The 25072-nt window shown below is 44.5% G+C and overlaps 1 protein-coding gene across 5 annotated transcripts in view; it reads right to left on the minus strand.

The window, feature by feature from the left end:
* Window positions 1-301: 301 nt before the first annotated feature.
* The window catches only part of LOC141049628 (cyclic AMP-dependent transcription factor ATF-7-like), a 110439-nt gene continuing 85668 nt past the window's right edge, over window positions 302-25072 (minus strand). For 4 of the 5 annotated variants that reach the window (XM_073546232.1, XM_073546230.1, XM_073546235.1 and 1 more), the window contains 11 exons: window positions 24670-24766; window positions 23486-23607; window positions 21712-21831; window positions 19871-20025; window positions 18938-19037; window positions 17458-17574; window positions 16283-16414; window positions 12473-12670; window positions 12276-12384; window positions 12106-12132; window positions 302-9194 (listed from right to left, as the gene is read on the minus strand). In XM_073546232.1, the coding sequence (XP_073402333.1) occupies window positions 8977-9194; window positions 12106-12132; window positions 12276-12384; window positions 12473-12670; window positions 16283-16414; window positions 17458-17574; window positions 18938-19037; window positions 19871-20025; window positions 21712-21831; window positions 23486-23607; window positions 24670-24766 (1395 nt within the window). In that variant the 3' untranslated portion in view covers window positions 302-8976. The remainder of the gene's footprint in view (window positions 9195-12105; window positions 12133-12275; window positions 12385-12472; window positions 12671-16282; window positions 16415-17457; window positions 17575-18937; window positions 19038-19870; window positions 20026-21711; window positions 21832-23485; window positions 23608-24669; window positions 24767-25072) is intronic. The other variant, XM_073546231.1, reaches the window with a different exon arrangement.

Raw genomic sequence — 25072 nt, forward strand, 5'->3', positions numbered from 1 at the left:
GAGATGGTTGTAGCGAAGTCAGCAGGGATAGAAGCCAGTAACACAGTGTTCACAGGAGGAGACTGACAAACTAAAGTCTTGAGGCTTAAAAAGCCTAGGGAGATGTCACACGCCGAGCAACCTGCAAAGTCCAACGTGGAGCACAATAGAGAGCACCGGACTGAGGTGAAGGGAGGAGAACTCGGAACCAGGAGAGGTATGCAACACTTCGGGTTCATCATGATCTGTTGACCTTGGTCATGCAGTGTAACAACCCCACCATTACAGACCCCCGAGATACAGACAATAACCAGTCTCCAGGTACTTGGTAACAGAGTTTATTGTTACATGAATAACAAAATAAAAGGCACATAACATTAATTTGGTGTCAACAATGGTGAAAGGGAGAAGGCCTTGAAGTCACCCGCTTCCAGAGTGGTTTGCTCTGCAGTTCTCTGGTAGGCGGGTGAAATGGTGAAGAGACACCAGCGGCCCCCGGCTCCAGGGGACCTTACGGCATATTAAGTGTTCAGGTCTAGAGCTTAATGCACAAAATGTACCTGAGTAACTGAGCAAGGACTGATCTTAGGCTTCTCATTATAACATTTGTTTGTCATTCGTAGCTCATTGCAGTTCCTGAAGCCATGGCAGTATAGCGACAATAGTTTACGTCACTTATGACGGCATGCAGACATGGAGGTCCATTTCCTTAGCATTCAGTAGCTGGCCCGGGTCTCCTTGGCACACAATCTGAACACTGCACTGATTCGCTTTGCACTTTTATATCCAAAGTCATCTGTTTAAAGTAAGGGTTGACCACAATGTCCATAAAGAAAACCGTGAGCGTGTCTGGACCAGAGGACCCATCTGTGGGATGCTAGTTTTCTACAGTAATTTACCATCATCTCTCACACTGCAAAGAATGAAGCACATGGCTTTTATCACTCACATCAGACCATGAAAAATGTTTATTTTGCAGCGTACGCTTCCTATAAGTGCTGTCACTATGCTAAATGCAGAATCTATACAGACATACGGCAACACCACCGTTCTACAAGGCAGGAAACTGGTATATGGGCATGACATACGGCGACACCGCCATCCTACAAGGCAGGAAACTGGTATATATGGGCATGACATACGGCAACACCGCCGTCCTACAAGGCAGGAAACTGGTATACATGGGCATGACATACGGCAACACCGCCATCCTACAAGGCAGGAAACTGGTATATGGGCATGACATACGGCAACACCGCTGTCCTACAAGGCAGGAAACTGGTATACATGGGCATGACATACGGCGACACCGCCATCCTACAAGGCAGGAAACTGGTATATATGGGCATGACATACGGCAACACCGCCATCCTACAAGGCAGGAAACTGGTATATATGGGCATGACATACGGCAACACCGCCATCCTACAAGGCAGGAAACTGGTATATATGGGCATGACATACGGCAACACCGCTGTCCTACAAGGCAGGAAACTGGTATATGGGCATGACATACAGCAACACCGCCATCCTACAAGGCAGAAAACTGGTATACATGGGCATGACATATGGCAACACAGCCGTCCTACAAGGCAGAAAACTGGTATATGGGCATGACATACAGCAACACTGCCATCCTACAAGGCAGGAAACTGGTATATGGGCATGATATACGGCAACACCGCTGTCCTACAAGGCAGGAAACTGGTATATGGGCATGATATACGGCAACACCGCTGTCCTACAAGGCAGGAAACTGGTATATGGGCATGATACACGGCAACACCGCAGTCCTACAAGGCAGGAAACTGGTATACATGGGCATGACATGCGGCAACACCGCCGTCCTACAAGGCAGGAAACTGGTATACATGGGCATGACATACAGCAACACCGCCATCCTACAAGGCAGGAAACTGGTATATGGGCATGATATACGGCAACACCGCTGTCCTATAAGGCAGGAAACTGGTATACATGGGGATGACATACAGCAACACCGCCATCCTACAAGGCAGGAAACTGGTATACATGGGCATGACATACGGCAACACCGCTGTCCTATAAGGCAGGAAACTGGTATACATGGGCATGACATACGGCAACACTAAATTCAGCAGAGCTGTATTTATAATGATCCAAGAAATATTCATTCTCTATATACTAGAAAAAAGGCTGAACCCCTATAGGACAGTGGTGCTATACAGAAAACACAGAATATATATCAGCTTTATTCACGAGGTCCTGACCAATCTCTCAATCATTTATTCCATGGTTTACATAGTTTTGCTCAATATGACGCGTTTACCTACACATCTGAAGATTTTTGTAATACAGGAAAAGTTATTCAGAGAAAAAAAAACCCACACTGCAAAACATCGACCTGTAACTTCCCATTGTAGGGTCTGAACGTGTCCTTGTTGGATGACGATATTCTATGGCCGGTAATTACAGCTCTTCAGCATTGTAGTGTACAAGTCACTGCATATATCGTACATCACCTTATTGTAATATCCCGAAGGGAAACACATGGCGACATGACAGAGCAGTGCTTTATAGGAAACATTTTTGGCCACGGAGGAAGTAGTCTGGGCAGCTCTCTGCTGGCCGGGGTCTCATTACAGGGTCATCCTGTACACGAATAGTGAGAAGTTTATCTATAAAGCCAAAATTATATGACGTGGTGAGGCTCATTCAGAGACTAATGTATGGACTGGCTGCAGCTCTCCCAACACAAGATGGACACAGAAATACATGAAACTGCCACGCTCGAGTTGGGAGAGCGACGACCAGTCCACGCATTAGCGGTCTGACCTCTGTAACTAGGAAGCCTGCCCGCCAGCATGACACAGATGACAGATTCCCTTTAAAGAGGAAACACAGTCAAAGTAATCTTCAGAAGATACATCTGCATGAGTGTGAAGTGATCGAGGCCTTGATATCCAAAAGGGAAGGGTGCTACAAACGAAGAATCTATTGCAAAGAAGTTTCCATTTCTTAAAATAAAAATGGCATTCTGTGCATTCAGATCAGTGAATTTGCTTTGAACATTTTTGACAATTTTCAGTAGGAAAATCTCTGAATAGTAAAGTGGTTTTCGTCTCTCTATAATCTTATCAGATGTGATCCATGAACACAACATTTCAGCAATGTGATCTTCGCACATTAACATATGACTTTTCTGAAGATTAGTTTCTTCCTGGGTTTCCCCTTTAAATACTTACTACCTTGAAAAGAAAAGGTAATAAAAAACCAAGTCCAAAAATTACAGGACATAACACCACAACGTTGCCTGCATGTCTCCATGTACTGGAGGTGAACATGTATTCTCTACATAGAATCTAACTGATCTCTAAACATGACATCCAGAGTAGAAATAGATATATCACAAAGGATGTACAGAATAACTAGAAATAGAATAAAATAATGGCACCCATGCAGGGGCACCCATGTAGACAATTTGGCTTAGAGGAAATTTCGGCACCATCAGAAAGCCTGCTTGTTTTTGCAGCACATGGGCAGCGGGGTATCAAAATCCACCCTCGCATGCAAGTGAATAGGGGCAAGTTGTAATACCAGAGATCACCAAAAGGCAAGAGTGGTGCTGTTTTTGGAATAAAATTGCAAGATCAGCATTAATAGAGACCAACCCTACTTAAGTATTCTAGAACACATACTGAAAGGCACTAAATATTAAATGAATGGTCTCAATCTTCACTTGGTAAAATGTAAAAGAACCAATAAAATAATTACTAAGAAACAATGGGCCTCATGTCTGAAAACGAGTGCCGAGTAGCCCACAGCTGCCATTGCTCGCTTTCCTTTCAAACCTACTTAAAAAAAATAAAATAAATAAAGTTGAGTTTTGATTGGCTGCAATGGGCACCAGTTTTCCTACATAAGGCCTTATACAACAGAAGGCACTAATTTGGTACAGAAGAGGCAGTCCTAATTTTTACGGTCAGAGATTTCCTAAAAGACAGGTGTAATATTTAAGGATGTGTAGGGAATTTATTCTGAGGTCAATGCAAGAACTTGCATCTCATTGGGATGGATTCACACACTGAAATCAAAGTTTGCGGTGAATGTTTGCAAAATTGTCCACCTTGTCCACCAAAAATCCTGCATTTTGAGCCCGAGGATTTTTATCCCTTACGCTGTTTGATATACTCCTCTGCGATAAGGTAACAACTCACAATTAAAAGGGAACCTGCCAGGAAAATTTTTTCGAAAGAAACTGGTGGTATGGCTGTATAGGGTCTAGTACAACTATGAAAACGACGCCTGTCTTGTAGTAAGCCAATGTGCCAGCGCGGGAAAATCAAGCTTTGGAGCCATACGCAAATTAACCTGGAAGTGCTTTAGGGGGCAGAGTGCATAGACACGCCCCAATGCTCCTCAATGCTAATCTGCATTTGGCTTCCAAGCTTCATTTCTCAGCGCTGGCACATCGGATTACTACAAGACGGGCATCGTTTTCATGGTTATACTAGACCCTATACAGCCACACCACCAGTTTGAGTTGTATAATTATCTTGACAAATTCTCTTTAAACACATCGGGACTCATACCGAGAAAAAAAAATTATCTACACCGTCTTTGGTAGAACTAATGAAAAATAAATTCTACATACAGTCTGTAAACATGAAGGATGCAGAGGAGAGGCCTGATAACCCAAGTAAGAATGTGCTAGGGTTCTGTATTATCGGAACACTCGATCATTGAAATGCTTAGTAAAATAAGGTCAATTTTAAATGTTTTGACACTTTTCCTTATACATTCTCCTGAATTTTACGGTTGCAGATGTGAAAATTCTGACCAAGTGATTTCCTAATGGGACCACAGTCTTCCTGTGTAACCTGATTGACGTGCAGACGTAAACCGGCCTATTCCGTAAGGCACCAGCTCGTACGTTTATTCCACCCGTCGGGCTCCATTCACACATCCGTTTTCCTCATTCTGTGTTGTCCATTTTTACTATGGACAGCACATTAATCCATTCAGTTTAATGGAACCGTTCACACATTCATTTTTTTTTTAAACATCAGTTTTCCACTGATTCGTTGCAGCGTGAAAACGGGGGGGGGGGGGGGGGGGGGGGGAACATGGGAAAAACCAGATCACAAACTGGAAAGGGATGTGTGAATGCAGCCTTAGACTCAGGAGCAAATCTAAAACCGTGACATAACCGCTATGTCCGACCCCAGCATGATACACTGGCATTTAAGTGCTATGATTAAAATCTGCTAGTTACGACAAATGATATTTTCCAACCAGAACAAGTATGGCTGAATGACTCGTCATCTCATTAGCAGCTTTTGAAAACCTCTCACGGTGTCTAATGGCAAAATGTTTTCTGTCATTTAAAATTTTTAATCTAATTTTAAGAAATGTCCAACTTTTAACACCATGATTTTAGGTTTAAAACTCTGTACTGGGTAAATGCCAAATGTTAGATATGAAAGAATCAATTTGCCGGACAATGGGCCAACCGCCGGGCCGGTATTTGGCGAGCGCTGGACCTCTGAAGATTGGCAGCAAATCAATTTTTTCATCACTAATAAATATATTTTAATGTCAATTAACCGTCATTTTTCTACGATACGGGGCTCACGATCCCCAGTACAGATGTGGCTTGATTAAAGGGTTATGCCCCAAACATCATTTAGCTAGTCACAGACCCCACTGATAACAAGAACGAGGGTCCCATAGTCAACTGTGTGAATGAACAGGTAGTAAGCATTGCTCCATTCACCTCTGTGGGTCTATGGGACCGGTGAGGTGCGGGTATGATCGCAGCTCCCATAGACTGTGAATGAATCCATTGTATAGCCGAGCATAAAGGTTTGCAGGATCTCTGCCCAGTGCCCACATCAGTAGTCCGATGATGTCCCGGATAAGAAGAAGAGGCACTGGGTATGCTGGCAGGTAGTTGGACGTTTGTAGGGGTCTAGTCTGGTGGCCACAGACAGGGTCCCGGGCATCTTTTGCTCAATTCTACACTGCCCGGCCCGATACACACGCAGGTTTTGGGACCATCATAATGTTAATCATTGGGGACTCAGCATTCAGACTCTTTGCAAAAGGTCTAGAGATTAATGTGGTTGTCTGGAATTCTCTAAAACTATTTCCACAGAAGACAATATGATGAAATAAAAAAAAAAACAAAAAAAAAAACAACAACTATTGCTCATGTGTTAAATTCCTCCACCACTTGGGTGTTGATCTTAGCTATGACTGCTACATTTAAAGCACGACCCCACTGTGTCCATGTGGATGTGCGTGCATCGCTGCAGGACTAGACTGGTGGGTCCATGCAACAGGTGAGCAATCGGGATTTTATCACATTGCCTGCTGTTAGGATAATAATCCAAAAGTCCCAGAAATCCTTTAACATGTGGAAACCATCTCAACCCCCTCTAGTTGTGGTTATGGGTAGCCAGCAATAGCAGCTGAAAGTGCAATAAAGTCATGTAAAGTAGGTAATGAGCTACAGCCTAGAGCCTTACACTACAGAAAACCCAGCCGTGTGTGAACCCACACATACAGGGTCAAAGTGCTCCACTTCATAGGGATCTACATACTAGCTCTCCTCGAACACACACTAGTAAGGCCGGGATCACATGGTCCGATTCGCCCTATTCAGACAGGCAGACCACACTTTTCGCACACAGAACGATCATTCTGTGTCGTAATTATAGCAGGACATGAGCGGTTTACAGAGTACAATGGGCTTCTGAAAACGACGATTTTTAAGCCGGCTTAAAAATCATTGCATCCAATGAATGAGCATTTTGCTGGTTTGTTGGGTGTTTTTGACGGCCTGATTAGACAGGTTTATAACCAGGGCACGAGCGTTCCCTCCTACCAGCACTCTTTCCCAGATTATCGGCCCATGGAAGCGGGACTTAAGCCCCTGAATGCTACACTTAATGCTGAGACACCAGAATAAGCCCAATTTCAGAATACAACCAGATAAAGTCCTTAGGTAATCTGCTCGGACCAATAGGGAAGGTGCGCATTGCGGGATCCTTCCTGAGATCTGAATATGGACAGGACAAAATAGTGGGGCGTAAAATGCTGAATATAAAAATATTTAGTTCTGCAGATAAAGTAATCAAGGACTTAATATACAATTTAAAACTATAATGAGACATTTCTCTGCATTACTAGCTCCTAGTTTCTGGGCTAGGAGGATTCCTAGTGTAGTCAGTCCTGTCTACACAACTGCACAATAGTGTGAACATGCAGCGCAACTGCAATCCGACATCACTTACCTTGTTTCTGCTACTCAAATAACTAGTATTTCCCAATATATAAAATCTGCATATCAACCATCAACACAAAGCGGTTTGCTGCAAAGGACATCGGGGTTTCAACAATGAAATGTCCCTTGAAGACTGTAAAACGCCTAATAAAGACAATGTAGTGTATCCCAGGAGGGAGAAGGGACTGTGTGCCTGTCTCAGCAACGACACTGGTGACATTACCACGATAATGAGACAGCTACAGGAATCTGCAATCTCTTCTTTTAAAAAGACAAACTGGCTGAGACCGCAGGCGGTGGCGTGCACACCTGACCGCAGGCGGCGGGCCGTTCACACCAGACCGCAGGCGGCATGCATATTACTCATCTTATGCTCTGCATGTTATGTTGTAAACTTCTCATCTAAGGAAAATGCTTAGATGATGAACTGTTAATGTTACCTTGTGAACCTGCAAGTAAAACTATAGCAAAGTTTAGCAAGATGCCTCTATGAAAAGCCCACGTGACTGCATAGAACAATACCTGAAAGAGCTAGAAGCAATCATAGTACTATATATTAGGTGCAAAAACTTCACTTTTTCCATAAAGGACAATGTAAGAGGCACATGAAGCTAGCCCTCTAATCGACACGGAGAAGCCTCTGGTTGCGGTTTCATGGGGCAATGAGAATAAGCTAGTGCCGTACCTACAGTACATGGCAGAAGAAGTCTCTCCTATAGTATGGACTCCTTCTCCTCTGTGGTCATGTCTGATTCACACAAGTCTATCAAACAAGATGCCACCTCATTGCACACTAAATTCCAAGTCACCCCAGGCATGGACTATTGGAAGACTATGAAGAGGCTGCACCGATGGTTATATTTAGTGTTAATGTCGCTGCAGAGAGACCAATCTTCAAGTTGAGGAAGAAAATCTCAGGAGCATTACTGGAGGAGAGGAAGACTTGCAGATTTTCCATGAAGCATTACAAGTGGACATCACTTTGATCACTTGGCTGTAAAACTTTCCCTCTTGGTAAGTTAAAAGCGATTGTTCCTTGGTCTCCTTCTCATGGCGTGGGACTGCTCATAGTTTTTCCTCTGGTGTCCATCCAGCACCAGGCTGGGCTCCAGGATCAGAGAACGTTCCTCTATGGTCTCCACGTAATGCAGAAAGGCAACCGCGCAATAAGGCCTCATCTGTAATGAATTATCGAGCAACACTGAAATGCCAAGGACAGGTAAAGTATGGATGGCACTGCCTTTTCCAAAGAAGTAAAAATCGTAGTAGTAAAATATGGAAAGGGTTCCTCAGTAATATTCGGTTACACAAATGGAGCAGGACAGGGATAATGCTCAGACAAGGAGCACCAGGGAAAAAAACCCACCCTGCTGGCACTGAAATGGTAAACCTGCAAACTGTCTTCTATATACACCACACAGTGAGCGGCAGGGTGCGTGACCATGGACATGTCTGTTAGTGCTTGAAGCCCTTACACGTTTTGTGTTGAGGTTGTTGATTTGACCTGATGGGATCTGAACATTAGTGCTTTAGCCACTTGATGTCCGTGTACTAGAAAAAAAAAAGTCCCTAAACACCCTTTACCGAACTTTAAAAACAAATATATATAGGTATATATATTTTTTATTATCCGTATCCGCCCGTTCTGTGCTGGGGCTTAGTTATTCTGCTCAGTCTTTGGGGCTGAGGCATCCCGTGGGTTAGTTCTAGGTATACATGGAGTAGATACATCATCTACTGGCTGCTTGAGACTGTGGGGACATGATGACGTGTGACTGTAGAATCTGGCTATGGCCGTCTGTCCTTTGGCTGGCCATCTGCGTGAGCACTGAAGTGGCCATGTGTTCGGCTGGTGAGCGGAGGCCATTGGGGGAGGCAGAGGATAGTGAGCTGTGCTGGGAGACAGGGGCTGGAGAGCCTCTGCTATCACAGCTGTCTTTGAGGTTTTCTGCACAAAAGAAAGAAATAGAGAAAAAGAAAATGAAGTCCAGGACACACAAAAGGAAAGCACCCAATCTCTGACCGCTGGGGCAATCATTCTGTCACAACTGTCAGATGAAAGCCGGCCGCATCCATGCAATCCCACACCTGAGACATTTCTCCATTCAGAACCTCCTTCAGTCATCGCGTTGTTACAGCGAGTCCCACATGTGTTTTACAGACACCAGGATAAAAGGAATAGTGTAAGAAACGGTCAGACTTTGGTTTCATAGTATTCAGAATCAAAAGAATAATGTGCATCTGCCATCATACATGCGGGACGTGCCCAACATATTAGGCTCCTTCCACACGCATTTCTGACCACGTTCACGGGTCCCGTTGGGGCTTACGTCCGGACCACCCCACAAAACGGGACACAGGAGAGTGTGCTGACGCAGCCATAGACTTTAATAATGGCGACAGAGTCAACGTGTGCTGACGTGCATCATTTTCGGGTGTAACGGTCTACACCGGACCCCAGGTGTAGTAGACTGCGTCTGAGTGTCCGTCTCCAGTCGGTGTACATGCCTGACAATCATGCGTGACATTCGCTCTGCCGTCACCATTAGGCCCTGTTGGTGCACATGCCAGAATCCCGTTTTGCAGGGTGAAGGGGTCCGGATGTAAGCCTGGATGGGACCAACGACCGTGTGAGACAAAGTGCAGTGTGAAAGGGCCCTAACTGAGTGGGAGCTGAGCAGACCCAGTATGGAGCCTCACCTGTCACTAACTAGGTGTGGGCTACCCGCAGGATGTGCTCACAAGGCGATGCCAATTTTTAGGCTTTATGTCCTTGCCATGGGCTACATTTCTCATTTCGGTCAATAAATCAATTCGAAAAAGTAACAATATTTCAATGTAATTGCTTCAAGATCTCTGCGTGCTACCATTGGACTAGGTTTCATCATTTACTTACACAATGTTTAATCTTTATTTCAATATATAATACTACAGAAATCCTTATAAAGTGGCCAGCCCTCATGTGTTTGGGTGGGGGCGTTCACAAAATCCATAGGGCTTCATAGCAAAACTTCGCATGTGCCCACTCCTCAGTGAGTGTGTGGTGTGCCACCACCTCTACCCTGCAAGGGATGTAATAGACTCAACAACAGGGAATGAATGTGCCAGGGTGGATCTTTTCAAAGCAGAAAAGGATTATTTTTTTTTTTTAAACAAACAGCACTTTGCGCTAAGCTTGAGTCTCACCATCTCATTCTGAACAGCCCACAATCAAGGCTACGGGCCCACGATCAAGAGGAGCAGCGTTTTGGATGCAGCGTATCTGTACAGAGTCCAAAACGCTGTGCTCTACATTAGCAGCACAGAAAATGGATTTATAGAAATCCCGTGCCCATAGCGCTTCTATTTAACACTGCATATACTCACCTGCGGTGCAGGTTCATGAGCCACAGCGGGTTAATCATCTGCAGCGGAGACGCCAGTCTCACCCATAGCCATTCATTAGATGCGGTAAATCTGCATGGTTCACGGGACACATGTGGATCTAACTAGCATGATTAGAACGCAGCGTTTTGGATGCAGCAAAATACACTGCGTCCAAAACGCTGCTATTTCCTGATCGTGGGCACATAGCCTAAGTGTTTTTTTCATCAGCAACTGGCAAAATTCTCCTTATACAGAGCTAAATCCTTGTCTACCCTTCATACAGTATGTGAGAAAACACTGCTGCATTCAGTCACCACCAGGGGGAGCCTGATGCACTTGAACTTTTACTTCTACCATTGAACTCAATGGAAGCTGTGAAAATCTTTATACAGAGCTCCCTCTAGTGGTAGCTACAGGGAAATGCTGTGCCTCCACAGTGGTTTACAGCTGGAACCAATATATCACCATGGGCTGCACAGCCAGAAATAAAGGTGCCTGGCAGCTGATTATTTCCCCTCTCCCCACATAAAAAACATGAACACGTGTCCAACCCAAGGAGGCATGTGTACAGGAGAGACTGGGAGAATAGCTGGAGGCTGACAGCTGGTGAAGGTATATCTGCATTTCAAAGTGTTATTCCCAAGACTGTAAATTTACCCTAATCCATAGCTTAGGAGATAACACATTGATCACTGGGGGTCCAACTGCTGGGGACCTCCTGCAATCCCATATGAATGGGGCTCTGTAATCCAGGAACCAGGTTCTGCAGTCCTTCCTTGAATGGAGTAGAGGTGCACATGCTCCACTCCATTCATTGTCTATGGTATTATTGGAAAAAGCTGAACACCGCATTCCGTCAGACTCGAAGACCATGAACAGAGGGCAGGTTGAGCATACTCCCTCTCCACTCCATTCATTGTCTATGGTAGTGCTGGAGAAAGCTGAACACCGCATTCCGCTTTTTCCACCAGACCCATAGACCATGAACAGAGGGCAGGCCGAACATACTGTACTCCCTCTCCACTCCATTCATTGTCTATGGTAGTGCTGGAGAAAGCTGAACACCGCATTCCACTTTTTCCACCAGACCCATAGACCATGAACAGAGGGCAGGCCGAACATACTGTACTCCTCCTCTACTCCATTCATTGTCTATAGTAGGGCTGGAGAAAGCTGAACACAGCACTCCACTATTTCCACCAGTCCTATAGACCACAGACCATGAAAAGAGGGGCAGGTCGGGCATGTGCACTTCTACTCCATTGCAGACTGGACTGCAAACCCCCTGCTCTTGTGTTTGGGAGTGCCATTTAGGGGTTCAATGAAGGTCCCAGTGTTCTGACCCCACCTCCGGCCATTATTAGTAAGTTATCCCCTACCCTATATGAAGGGGGATAATGTGCTATCTTGGGAAAAATCCCTTAAGGTTAGTTTTGATACATCTGCAAATAACACAATTCTAGAACGTACAGTAAGGAGTGGATCTAGCTTACCTAGATGGAGTTTTCCCCGTGGGTTCCCTAGAGATACAAATGATCAGTCACTGGGACAGGCCACACAACAAATCTAATGAGAGATGCCCTAACGACACTGACAAAGTGAGCGGCACATTAATATTCTAGGCAAGACAGGCAGCGGACGGCCGTTACACAGCACTACTCACCTAGATAGACCTGGCTTTTCTTTTGCAGGGCAGTGACAGGACAGTCTTTGTGAGCCAGTAACAACTGCTTTAGTTGGGCTACTTCATTTCTCAGAAGAGTAACCTCATTCTACAGGTGGAGATTCAGACAAAAGCATTGTGAGCCGAGTCGTCTGGGTGCGGACTCTCGTTCACGTCTACTGGACCCCGTCACTTACACTAAGCTGCACATTATGAGTGGTCAGTTCTTCTGCCTTTTTCTCCAGAGAGCAGACCCAAACCTTCCGCTTCTGACGACAACGCGAGGCGGCAGCTCGGTTTCTCTCGAGGAAGCGCTGGCGACGTTCGTCTGGATCCTCGTCTGTTGCCCTCCGCCTCCTACCCCCAGTGCTCGGAGTGGGCTGAGCAGGAGAAACCTTCAAATAAAAAGTGCAATCGGAAAAGTAAGCAACAAGGGCCCGTACACACGCTGCAGATTTGGTGCATTTTTTCTGCACAGATTTGCTACAAAACCTGAAGGGTTTCCAGATGCCAGCAAAGTGACAGATTCCAGGTTCTCATACACACGTCGCTTATTTGTGACTTTAGTGCTTTTGTAAATCTGTTTGGAGTCAGTTCTTTCAGCGATTTTGCTGCACATTTCACTCGTTCTCATGAGCGGGGGAAAATCTGCAGCAGAACGCATGTACAAAATGCATCAAAAAAGCCTATAATACGCAGTGCTAACCTGCCAAGAGATGTAGAGATATCTGCACCAAATCCTTAACGTGTGAACAAAGCCTTAATTCACCGATGACTAACAGAGATGACGGCAAATTGCTCAGCAATTCTCAGAACTTCTATATGAAAGAATGGAGGATGTCGCACACCTGTGGACAACTTTCCTTTCCTGGATGATGTCCGACAGGTTTTGGTTTAGTAAATGCATGGCACTGCCACCATCTGACATGTAGGGCATATCCCTGTGGCCACAATTACAGGAGATGGAAATATCCCTTTGACAAATAAATTGCTGTACTGGCGTCCATCACCTGGGACAATTTCTGAAAATGGTCACGTAGCAAATGTGTGTCATCTCTGCACCGACAAAAATAGGGTTGTGAGGCGTTAATTCCACAGCAGACATAACTACCATTCACACACAAGAAGAGGAGAAATGGAGCACTCACTCGGGTCTTTCTTGGTAAATTTCTTTAACCTCCTTAAGTGTTTCCGTTTTTGCATTTCCATTTTTTGCTCCCCTTCTTCCCACGGCCATAACTTTTTTATTTTTCTGTCAATATAGCCATTAGAGGGCTTGATTTTTGTGGGACGAGTTGTACTATTGAATGGCACCATTGATTTTACCATATCATGCACTGGAAAACCGGGAAAAAAAATCCAAATGCAGTGAAATTTCAAAAAAGTGCAATTCGACAATTGCTTTTTGGATTTTTTTTTTTTTATTTTTTTTTTTACCATGTTCACCAAATGCTGAAACTGACCTACCATTATGATTCTCCAGGTCATTACGAGTTCACAGACACAAAACATGTCTAGGTTCATTTTTATTTAAGTGGTTAAAAAAAATTACAAAGTTTGTAAAAAAAAAAAAGTTGCCATTTTCCGAGACCCGTAGCGTCTCCATTTTTCGGGATTTGGGGCCGGGTGAGAGCTTAATTTTTGCGTGCCAATCTGACATTTTTATTTATACCATTTTGGTAAGGATACAATCTTTTGATCACCCGTTATTGCATTTTTTCTAGCAATGTTGCAGCGACCAAAAAACTAATTCTGGCGTTTTGATTTTTTTCTCGCTACGCCGTTTACCGATTAGATCAATTCTTTTTATATATTGATACCTTGGGGCGATTCTGAACGTGGCGATACCAAATGTGTATTTTTCATTTTTTTTCATTGTTTTATTTTGAATGGGGCGAAAGTGGGGTGATTTGAACTTTTATTTATTTTTTTTTTAATATTTTTAAAAACATTTTCTTACTTATTTGCTTCAATAGTCCTCATGGAAGACTAGAAGCTGCGATCATCCGATCACTTGTGCTACATAGAGTAGGGTTGCAGCACTGATCTATGTACCGATATGCTCACTAACTATGAGCGCTGACCGCTGGATGGCGCTCATAGCTATTCGGCTATGAAAACCACAGGGGTCTGCTGCTAACCCCGGTTTACCATGCCAACCCATAAGCGACCTGCGGTCTTGTGACACTGGCGCCGATGGGAGGAGGCAATGACGCGCTTCCTGCGCGTGCATGCTAAATGCCGTTGTCAGAGTGTGACAGCTGCATTTAACATGATTCCACCTGCGGCTGTTAGGGGCACATGTCAGCTGATCAGATCAGCTTTCATGTGCCGGAAAAGGTGCGGGCTCAAAACAGGGGGAAGCGTCCAATGACTGACACTGCCCGTCATTGGACGTTAAGGGGTTAATCCATATTCGATGACATTAACATCTCAATAAAGTGCATGGTGCGGTGTGTAGGAGACAGGGGAGTGAGCAGGTGAATTAGCCTGATGGCCGTTTCGAACTGTTGCTGCACTTTTACTGGACCCGTAGAAGCGCAGCAACAGCGCGAAACTGCTGTCGTCCGTCAGGCTTATTCACCTGCTCGCTCCCCTGTCTCCTGCACACCGCACCATGCACTTTATTGAGATGTTAATGTCATCGAATATGGATTAAAGGAATTCAACAAGAAAGACAGGGTGAGTGCTCCATTTCTATTCTTCTTGCCCATTACTCCAAGTGGAAGCACCACTCAGAAGAGGACTTTAATACTATAAATGTGAGGTATCACTTGAAGTGAAAGAAGCACACTCATCAGCCGATATATTTAGTGCTTAAAGGGAATCTGTCACCCCATTTTTGCTGTATGAGCTGCAGCCACCATCATCAGGGGCTTATCTACAGCATTCTGTAATGCTGTAGATAAGCCCCCGATGAAACCTGAAAGATAAGAAAAACGAGTTAAGGCCCCTTTACATTTAGCGATGCACCAGCGATCCCGACCACGATACGACCCGGTTAGGATCGCTGGTGCATCGCTAAATGGTCGCTAGTGAGCTGCCACACAGGCAGATCTCACCAGCGATGTAGCGATGCTCGGCGGTCGTACTTACCTTTCAGACGAAGCGATGACCGCCGTCTTCCGCCCGCGTCCATAGCTCGCTTGTCGGACGTGGACGATCTCGCATGATCAGCGATAGCCAGCGGGAGAGCCGGTCGGAGGTAAGTATCACATGTAGTGATATCTCTGCTGCATCACAAAATCATGTAAAGCCCCCTTTATATTATACTCACCCCGGGGTCCGGTCCAGTCCGATGCCTCCCATCTTCATGCGATGACGTCCTCCTCCTTACTTCTGCCGCGGCTCCTGTGCAGGCGTACTTTATCTGCCCTATTGAGGGCAGAGTAAAGTACTGCAGTGCGCAGGCGCCGGACCTCTCTGACCTTTCCCGGCGCCTGTGCACTGCAGTACTCTACTCTGCCCTCAATAGGGCAGATAAAGTACGCCTGCACAGGAGCCGCGGCAGAAGTAAGGAGGAGGACGTCATCGCATGAAGATGGGAAGCGCCGGACCGCGACACCCATCGGACCCCGGGGTGAGTATAATATAACTTGTTTTTCTTATCTTTCAGGTTACAACGGGGGTTTATCTACAGCATTAAGGTCCCGTTACATTTAGCGATGCACCAGCGATCCTGACAACGATATGACCCGATCAGGATCGCTGGTGTATCGCTAAATGGTCACCAGCGATGCAGCGATGCTCGGTGGTCGTTACTTACCTGTCACATGCAGCGATGATGACGACTTCCGCCCGCGTCCATGAGTCGCTAGTCGGCGCCAGCATTAAGCCGACAAAGAGAAATGGACCAGGACGATCTCGCGCGATCGGCGATATCCAGCGGGGGGGGGGGGGGGGTTGGGGGCGTGGACATATAATAACCATTCATTCTTATTACATGATATATGTGCCAAAATCTAATTGTTGGCGAAAATCGCCTTATCTTTTACCGGGACACTCACCTGGGGCTGTGCAGGCGATGGTGCATCTGGGTGTTGAACCAATATCTGACTCTGTTCTGGTCGTGATGCTACCATAGCCATCCCTCCATTCAGCGAGGATGGAACTTGCTGAGTAAGGGAGGCTTTAAGTCTCTGGGGGGAGTACATGAAAAACAGAAATACGATTTACAACGAAGGTCACATATTTAACTACATAGTGGAAAAAAAAAGCATCGGATTTGAGAGTGGGGTCCTAATGCATGTGGTCATCATAGGAGAGGTGGTCAGTAATCCCAGACACATGTATGGCTCTCTCCATTCATTTGAATGGGAATTACGAGTGTCCCCAGACTAGTCGGCCCACTTGTATTTATCACACCCCTGTGGGCATGATGACTAACAAGCACTGAGGTAATCACTAACGCTTCACAGAGCCGTACTGTGCATGATCAGACGTCTTCTGCACTGTTGGTTCTGGGGGGGCCCCCGACAGGTTCCCCTTATACCTACTATATAATGAATTGAAAGATTCACCCCTCCAAGTGTTATGGAAGAAAAAAATAAATTCCTCAATTTTGTATTCTTATTGTGACCAGTAGGATCACTGGAGGACATAAAGCGAATATGTCAGCAGGTCTTTGCTATGTAATCTGCGAGCAGCCTGATGTAGGGTCTGAGACCCTGATTCTAGCAATGTGTCACTTATTAGACTGTGTCTTGCTGTTTCACTAGAAATCAGTGTTTTATCAGCAGGAGATTATAACTACAGGACAAGCTGTCTCGTGCCTCCTAGTAACCCCCTTCCCCAACACTGATTTGCCTATGCACAGTGTACACAGAGATGCCAATCAGTGATGTGGGCGGGTTATACAGAGCTCAGCATTTAGAGAACTGCTAGAAACAGAGAAAATTGGGTTTGTATCAAAATAACAGCATGCAGATCAGCAACTGACATATCGCTGGAATCAGGGCCTGAGCCCCTACATCATGCTGCTGTCAGATTGCATAGTAAAAATCTGGAATTTCTTTAAAATACAAGATTTGCAGATTTGGGGGCCTTTATTATAACTTTTATAAACAAGTTTTTTGTGCATTAATTAAAAAATGTACATTTACATCAAACTGAAATTTTTTCACAATACAACCGGGAAATTACTATTCCCACAATTTACACTGATTACTAGTCAGAAACTCACCAATTTCGCTTCTGCATGTGCTGAAAGTCCAGAAGGAGATATATGTCCTGCACCGCCAATAATCGGGGGCCCGGGTATCCCTGGAATATTGGGCACCATGTGCATAGGTCTTGCCAACTAAACAAAGAGCACAAAGTTGTCAGTGGTCCACAGAATTTTCCCCCATGATACGAGGGGCTGCTGATAAGTCTTTGGCTTTGTGATTTTTTTTTGTTTCTATGGTAATGAATGTTACATCACATGAAAGCCTTATGTGTCTAACAAAGGTTTTCAAAATGTTGTGTTTTAGCTTATGGCAACAGTGTTCTACGCACGCGGGAAAACAAAATGGTGGAGTCTAATGTGATATTCATAGCAAATGAGAGCAGAGGAGTGATACAATTCTTGTTTCTGCAAGGAAAGACCGCAAAGGATATTCATGGTGATATGTCGCAGACATTGGGGGATCAATGCCCTTCATATTCTACAGTTATGAACTGGGTTGCCAAATTTAAGAAGGCCACTTCAGCACCAACGGAACATCCTGAACGACCGAGAGTGGTTGTTGTTCTGGAGATGGTCGATGCTGTGCACAACCTCATACTGGAGAATAGGCAAATTTCAGCTAAAGCAACAGCAGACATCATGGAGATTTCCCGTGAACGTGTTTGTGTAAATATCCATGAACACTTGGATATGAAGAAACTATCTGCAAATTGGTCCTCAAATGTTTGACAACAGATCAGAAAAGCACGTGAGTGAAAGCTTCCTGTTCCATTTGTCAGCATTTCCAGACTGATAAGAACTTCCTGGATCGACAGGTCACTATGGACGAGACCTGGATTTGTATGACTCTGAAACCAAGGAGCAGTCAAAAGAGTGGAGGCACAGTAGATCGCCTCGTCCAAAGAAGTTCAGGGTGCAAAAATCAGCCACTAAGGTGATGGCATCTGTGTTCTGGGATAAGGAGGGCGTGCTGCTAGTGGACTACCTTCAAAAGGGTTCCACCATCAATGCAAGGTATGACACTGAACTTCTGGACCAATTGAAGGCAGCTCTGAAGGCCAAAAGGTGCGGCAAGCTGTCCAAAGGAAGCTTGTTACTCGAAGACAACGCCTTTGCTCACACTGCACAAGCAACCAAGGCAAAACTGGTGGAGCTTGGCTTCCAGTGGTTGACCACCCACCTTTTTCACCAGATCTAGCTCCCTCTGACTATCATCTGTTTCCAAACCTGAAGAAATACCTCAATGGTACCAAATTTCACACCATTTCTGATGCCATGGCTGTTATGGATGCCTGGTTTGAGGCACAACTGAAATCCTTCTTTTAGCAAGGCTTACAGAACTTGAAATACCGATGTAAGAAGTGTGTTGACATCAGTGGAGAGTATGTGGAATAACTGTAAACTTTCATCTTCCCATCTCGCTTCTTTCTGGGTAAAGCCAAAGACTTATCAGCAGCCCCTCGTATTAAACCACCGCGCAGAGAGATGTCCATACCGATATAACCGATGGCATCTGTACATGAGGACCCGGGAGGAAAGGAACAGGCGGACCATTGCCCAGATGCATCATAAGGGAAAGAGAGCTGCCCGGGGAACTGAAATGTAGAGAAGAAAACAGTCAGAAGGATGAAAAAAAGGATAATTAAGGGCAAATAGTTGAATGGCAAGAAAACAAAGCTTAAACATTGTGCAACTGGTGTTCAACTGCATTCATCACACTTACTAGTCACTGTGCAGACAGCGACAAGCAGATAGAGATTTCATTGATACTGATGGATTGGTTAATCGAGGCAATAAATGCAACACTTCCACTCATAACAGCATGTCTTAAAGGGGTATTCCTATCTATACAGTTACGCTTTCTCGTTAGGATATGCCATTACCTATTAGTTGGGGTCCAACCTCTGGGACTAAATAAATGGGATACTTTGCTCATTTTGCACAGCGTCACTCCAGTCACCCGGTGGTGCAGGTAATTGCGGTTCAGCCTTAGGCAAGTGAGCGGTGCCGGCTGCAGCGTTCTGCAAAGCTGCTTGGATAAAAGTGGTATGGTCAGATATAGCGGACATGGCTCGTTACCAGAGCTGTGGTCCAGTCATTCTAAGGTTTGCTGGCTGCACCAAGTCAGACCTGAAATAATCACAGACTGATGGCATATCCTAGCAATGGAAGATGGGAATACCCCGATAACAACAAGGTCGTAAGAATGATTGCTAAAGGCTGATGAAGAATGATATTTTTCAAGAAAACAGGAAGAATAATGATCTGAGATTAGATTACAACAAGCAGAATGTAGTATGGAAGGCTGTCATTAACAAAACAACAAAACATGACAATTGTGGACAGGGAGAGAGTAGAGAGGAGTTAGGGGGTTTAGGCGAACACCACGAGCAGACATTTGCAGACAGTGTAGCTACTGCTTCCTTACCCTAGCTGTCTGTTGGACGGAGGGGCCTGAGTGATGACAGATGTAGGTGAAGGCAGTGTGGGGTGCAAAGGATCGTATCCCAAATGGAGGGGCAGTGAACCAGGCCGTACTATTGTTGGAGTGGGTGTAGAGCTGACCTGAGGCTTCGCTGGAACCTTAACCGGAGTGACAGAGTAATAATCAGCACTCAAAGGACTGAACAACGAGCAAAGTCAACCTGCATGAGACGGATACAAAGCACCTGCAACATTTTCTCATTACGATTGCACATTCAGATTGGATAAAATATGCAGAACCCCGACTGCTCCTGAGGACTGCGATCCCACACACATCAGCTAAAAAGAAGGTAAGTTTTACGTTCCCATAGGCCCCCCATTCAGGAGCCTAATGTCTTTCGCCCCCGGAAGAAGCTGGCGGCAAAACACGAGTCGGGGTGAGGGGACGCCAGGAGATTCTTTTCCACAGGTAATATCATTGTGTAGCTCCCATTTGCACTGGACAATTTATTGGTGGGTGATAGTCCTTACTAAGGTCCATCTTCTGATTTAGATAGGTTACCTATTCTTAAGTATTTATCTTAGGACTTATTTTTGGGGTGATTACAACCTATCCATACAATGAGGATTCATTCATTATGTTATTTAAATGACTATCGATTTATCCTGTCTGTATATTTATCAGCCTGTGGTGCCAATACTTGTTTAGGGCATCCTTTGCACATCCATTTTGCATGAGAATTCATTGATTGTATCATCTTAGAGCTCTGCTCATATTCTCATTGTGCGGTTATTTTTATCCAATATTGTGTTTTTCCAGGTGATTTTTGCTAATTTAGTCGATTTATATTATTCACTTTGCGATGGGATCACTCTATTTAGGGTTTTCCTGCACACTGATTGTGATATCATTAGACGTATTGTATTGTGCTATATATTATTTAGTTTTTTTGGCCTGGTGTCCCCTTATCATGGCAATCTTGCTTCTTTTACTCTGTTTTTAGATATTCTTCAATACAATTTATATGTTATACATTGACTAATACTGTGGGATCTCTTCTTGTGCCCTTCATTTATTTATGGGGGACTGGTTGTATTATACGTTAAGTATCTACCTAGTGTTTCTTTACCTGTAAAGTCTTGTGCAGCAGACTGTGGGCAGAGAGAGGGCTACCGCCAAAAATACTTTACCATGCAGTGTATGCGCTATATGCAAAGGGCTCCTGCACTGGCCACAAAAACAACAGGGGCCACAAAAGCAGAAAAAATGCAGATGAGTGCAGTTTGCTTCCTTCAAAACTTGATAAGAAGTGTGTGTTCATTAGATTGTGAGCCCCAATGGGGACAGTGATGATAATGTGTGAAAACTGTAAAGAGCTGCGGAATTTGATAGCGCTATATAAAAATAAAAGATTATTATTATTAGCTGATGGTTCAGCAATGTGAACGCACATTTTAGCTGTGGCACAATATCTAACAGTGGGTGAGGGTTGACAGGGCATAACAGAGGCTTTAATGAATCGGACTTTTTCCGAGCAACGATACCTCTTTGGTTGCATCCAAACACTAGTCTGAGATGTTCTTTGACGGGTAAATCATACGAGCATATAACACCCCAACAGTGAAAATGGTCATCTTTCCACCAACCCTTATGGCACCTGGTAACTACTACAGCCCCCCACGCACTTTACCGATGTCTGATATAGAGGCGCATAAAGCCCCTATGGCTCCATATACCTCTTCACAGGCTTCCATGGAGTAATAATCTATTTGCTTCAATTAAAAAGTGTATTTCAAAAGTATGAAATACAGTTTTATCGGAATGCTTTCCTTGGGCATCACTACCTTTTCCTCTTCTAATGAACTAGGACTATCAGGAGGGGAGGAATCCACATCTACCGGGTCTTCCTCTTTGATTTTAATATCGGGTGTTGAAGGTAAAGACATGTCCAGTGGTCCCGCACTCTGCAGAAGACAAGAATAAGGAATCAACATCGGACGCCTCACACAAACTTCATCTACAGACAGTTCTTCATTTTTTATTAGAAACACATCAAAACTGAAAACCCACAAAATGAAACTCTCTATGAGCTATAGTTTTAGTACCTGGCGATCCCGATCAATAATTTGTGTTAGATGCAAATAACGTGTTACCCATCAAAAGTTCAAGACCTCCCAAAAAAAGAAATGTAAACACTGAGCCCCCTGTTCCAAAAATTGCTCCTACAGTAAAAATATTTTTTCCTATAATTCCTGTGGCAATGGGAGTGATTTTGTAATACTGGTAGCAGAAATATCTCGCCCCACAAAATGTGCAATACATTTACCAACAGGACACATGGGGCTAAAAGTAATGCCAAGCTGGACCCATACTTGTGTTCTGCCACATTTATAAGTAGGATTTTAGAGGAAAATCTTCAAAAATTAGTTAGGTCGACTGAGGCACGAGCCACTTTAGCCAAGACATGTGAGTGCATTTGGAAAAAAAAAAAAAAAAAGGGTGCAAAAGATTAATTAAAAAAAAAATAAAAAATAAAAAAATAAGGGTTTGGTTTTGAACATATTTTAAATGTATTATGGCACAATATGGTGTAAATACATTGATAAATCTGCTGCACTGAGTCTAAAGGCCCCGTCACACTAAGCGACTTACCAGCGATCCCGACACCGATATCAAGGTGTCAGGATCGCTGGTAAGTCGCTATGTGATCGCTGGTGAGCTGTCACACAGACAGCTTCACCAGCGATCAGCACAGCGATGCCGAGCGTGCGGCATCGCTGGCCATCGCTGTAAAAAATAATAAAAAAAATAAAAAATATAGTTATTCTCACCTTCCGACGTCCTGTTCAGCCATCCGGCCTCTCTCCACGCTCCGGTCCCAGTGATCCTTTGCATGAATGACCGCGAGACTTTGTTATCCCTCGAGACCGTGACATCTCACAAAAGTTGTGACTCAGCAGCGATCTCGCTACCGAGATCGCTTAGTGAGACGGGGCCTTTAGGCATCACAACTGGCTAACAGGAAATCAGCCATTGTGGCCCAGAGCAACCAGTCACAGTGCAGCTTTCGTTCTGCCACAAGCGTTTAAGACATGAAAGCAGAGTTCTGATTGGTTGATATGGCTAACAAGACTTTCTCTGGAACAGTTTTTAATACATAAGGCTTATTATTATTCTATATATTCTTTAACAAGTTCAGGACCGGTTACCTCGTCAAGACTTCCTGACTAGGTCCATTTTCGGGTTATATCCTAACATCACTTGACTGCTGGGTCCAGAGGACAAAGCACTGTCAGTGCTTCCTAATCTATATACACAGCACTTGCTCAGCGTTGTGTATATAAAAAGAAGGCAGAGATAATATTAAACCATGGCTGTCTTCTCTAAGGAGTCCAGCTGTGTCTGACAGACGGCTCCCCACTCCTGGCAGCTGCATAAACATGTTTCAGAACATCAGCGCAGGGTAAAGTGCTGACCGCCCGGACGTCTAAAGTCTACAGGTGGTCAGGAACCGGATATACAAAGAGTAGATCACTTGTACTTTTTCACTTTTTAAACACGCATAAAACCAGGAGGTTCAACAACAACAAGTAGTAGTTAGTTAATGGAAGCCATCACCTTTTTGTCATCCTCCTCTTCGGTGCCTTTCTTGAACTCATGTTCAAAAGAACTGGCTAACTCATTAAATAAACCGACCTCCTCACAATTCTTCAGAAAGCGTGTAGGAGTGGGAGTCTGATCTATGAAGAAGAGAGAATATTCCATATCAAACATTCGGCAGGTATAACAGTCATTAAAAACTAAATGCATTGCAATAAATACTTAAATATTTTAAGGGCGTTGCCCAGGACTAATATACTGATGACCTATCCTTTGACTAGGTCATCTCATCAATATCAGATTGTTGGGGGTCCCAAAATCGGCATAATGAAAGATCAGTTGTTTGCAGCTGCTGCTGATGTTGGGTGTTGACGGTGTATGGAGTGAGAACTTCGCAGCTCAGTAAGGCCATGTGCACACGGTGCGGATTCTGCTGCGGATCCGCAGCGTTTCAGGCTCTGCGGGTCCGCAGATTTAGGTGTGTTGTACAGTACCATTGTTTTCAATGGTAAACTGAAAAATGCTGTGCAAATGCTACGGATTTCTCCACGCGGATTTGCTGTGGGTTCAAATCCGCAGCATGTCAATTCTTTGTGCGGATTCCGCTGCTCCATTGTAGAGGTGTGAAACCGCAGGGCAAAACCGCAGGTAAACTGCAGGACTTTTGACCTGAGAATTTACCTGCGGATATGTCCAAATCCACGGGGAAAAATCCGCAGGACCTAAATCTACGTGTGCACATAGCCTAATACTGTGTGTGGGGTCTGCTCTCGGATCCCCACTGATCTGATGTCAATTACCTACTCGATCAACCCATTTACATCAAATCTATCCCGTACACTGGAGTTACATCTCACAATGTATTACTTCATTCCCCTTTACCAAGGCTGTGGAGTCGGTGTCCAATTTGGTGGAGTCGGAATTGGTATAAAATGGACCAACTCCTAAAATATATAATACATTGGGTACAGGAGTACAAGGCAGGATGTGCTGTAACTTTCTTAAGAATTTGGGAAAGTTATGAAATGTCCTATAAATGTCTGTTTTGTTCATGATCGAGGGATCTGGGCTGCACTTTATCTACATGCTCAGTGCTGTGTGGTCATGGAGATGAATCTGTGCTGCACTTTATGTACATGCTCAGTAGTGACCAGGCCCTTCATCTTTATCCAAATTATCTGCCAGAGGGGGCACGACATTACCTTGGATGATGACCGAGTCGGTCCTTGCAGGCCCAAACTTCAGGGTCATCTCATGCTTGTGTTTGTGTACAGCCAAATGGTCTTCATTTGTGAAGCGCTAGAATAAATGGAAGAAGATTTTAATACTAATAATGAACCCATACATAAAAGAAAGCTAAAAAAAACCCCGTAAAACTTGGCTATCCAACCTATGCCACAAAACACGCCACTCTATGGACTGAGGCCATATCTGTAGCTTCTGTATCTCTGCAATATGGACTTGAGGCGTCTCGCTATGCAATGAAGATTCAGAATAGGGAAAATATGGTCAGACAATCCGCGCTGCGAATCACTAAGAACTCGGATTATTAATACAGTGGTCTTTATTCTACGCGTTTCAGAGTTTCACAGAACTCCTTCCTCA

Source organism: Dendrobates tinctorius, unplaced genomic scaffold (genome assembly GCF_039654945.1).
Source record: "Dendrobates tinctorius isolate UK_male_01 unplaced genomic scaffold, ASM3965494v1 ptg000145l, whole genome shotgun sequence".
Taxonomy (NCBI): domain Eukaryota; kingdom Metazoa; phylum Chordata; class Amphibia; order Anura; family Dendrobatidae; genus Dendrobates; species Dendrobates tinctorius.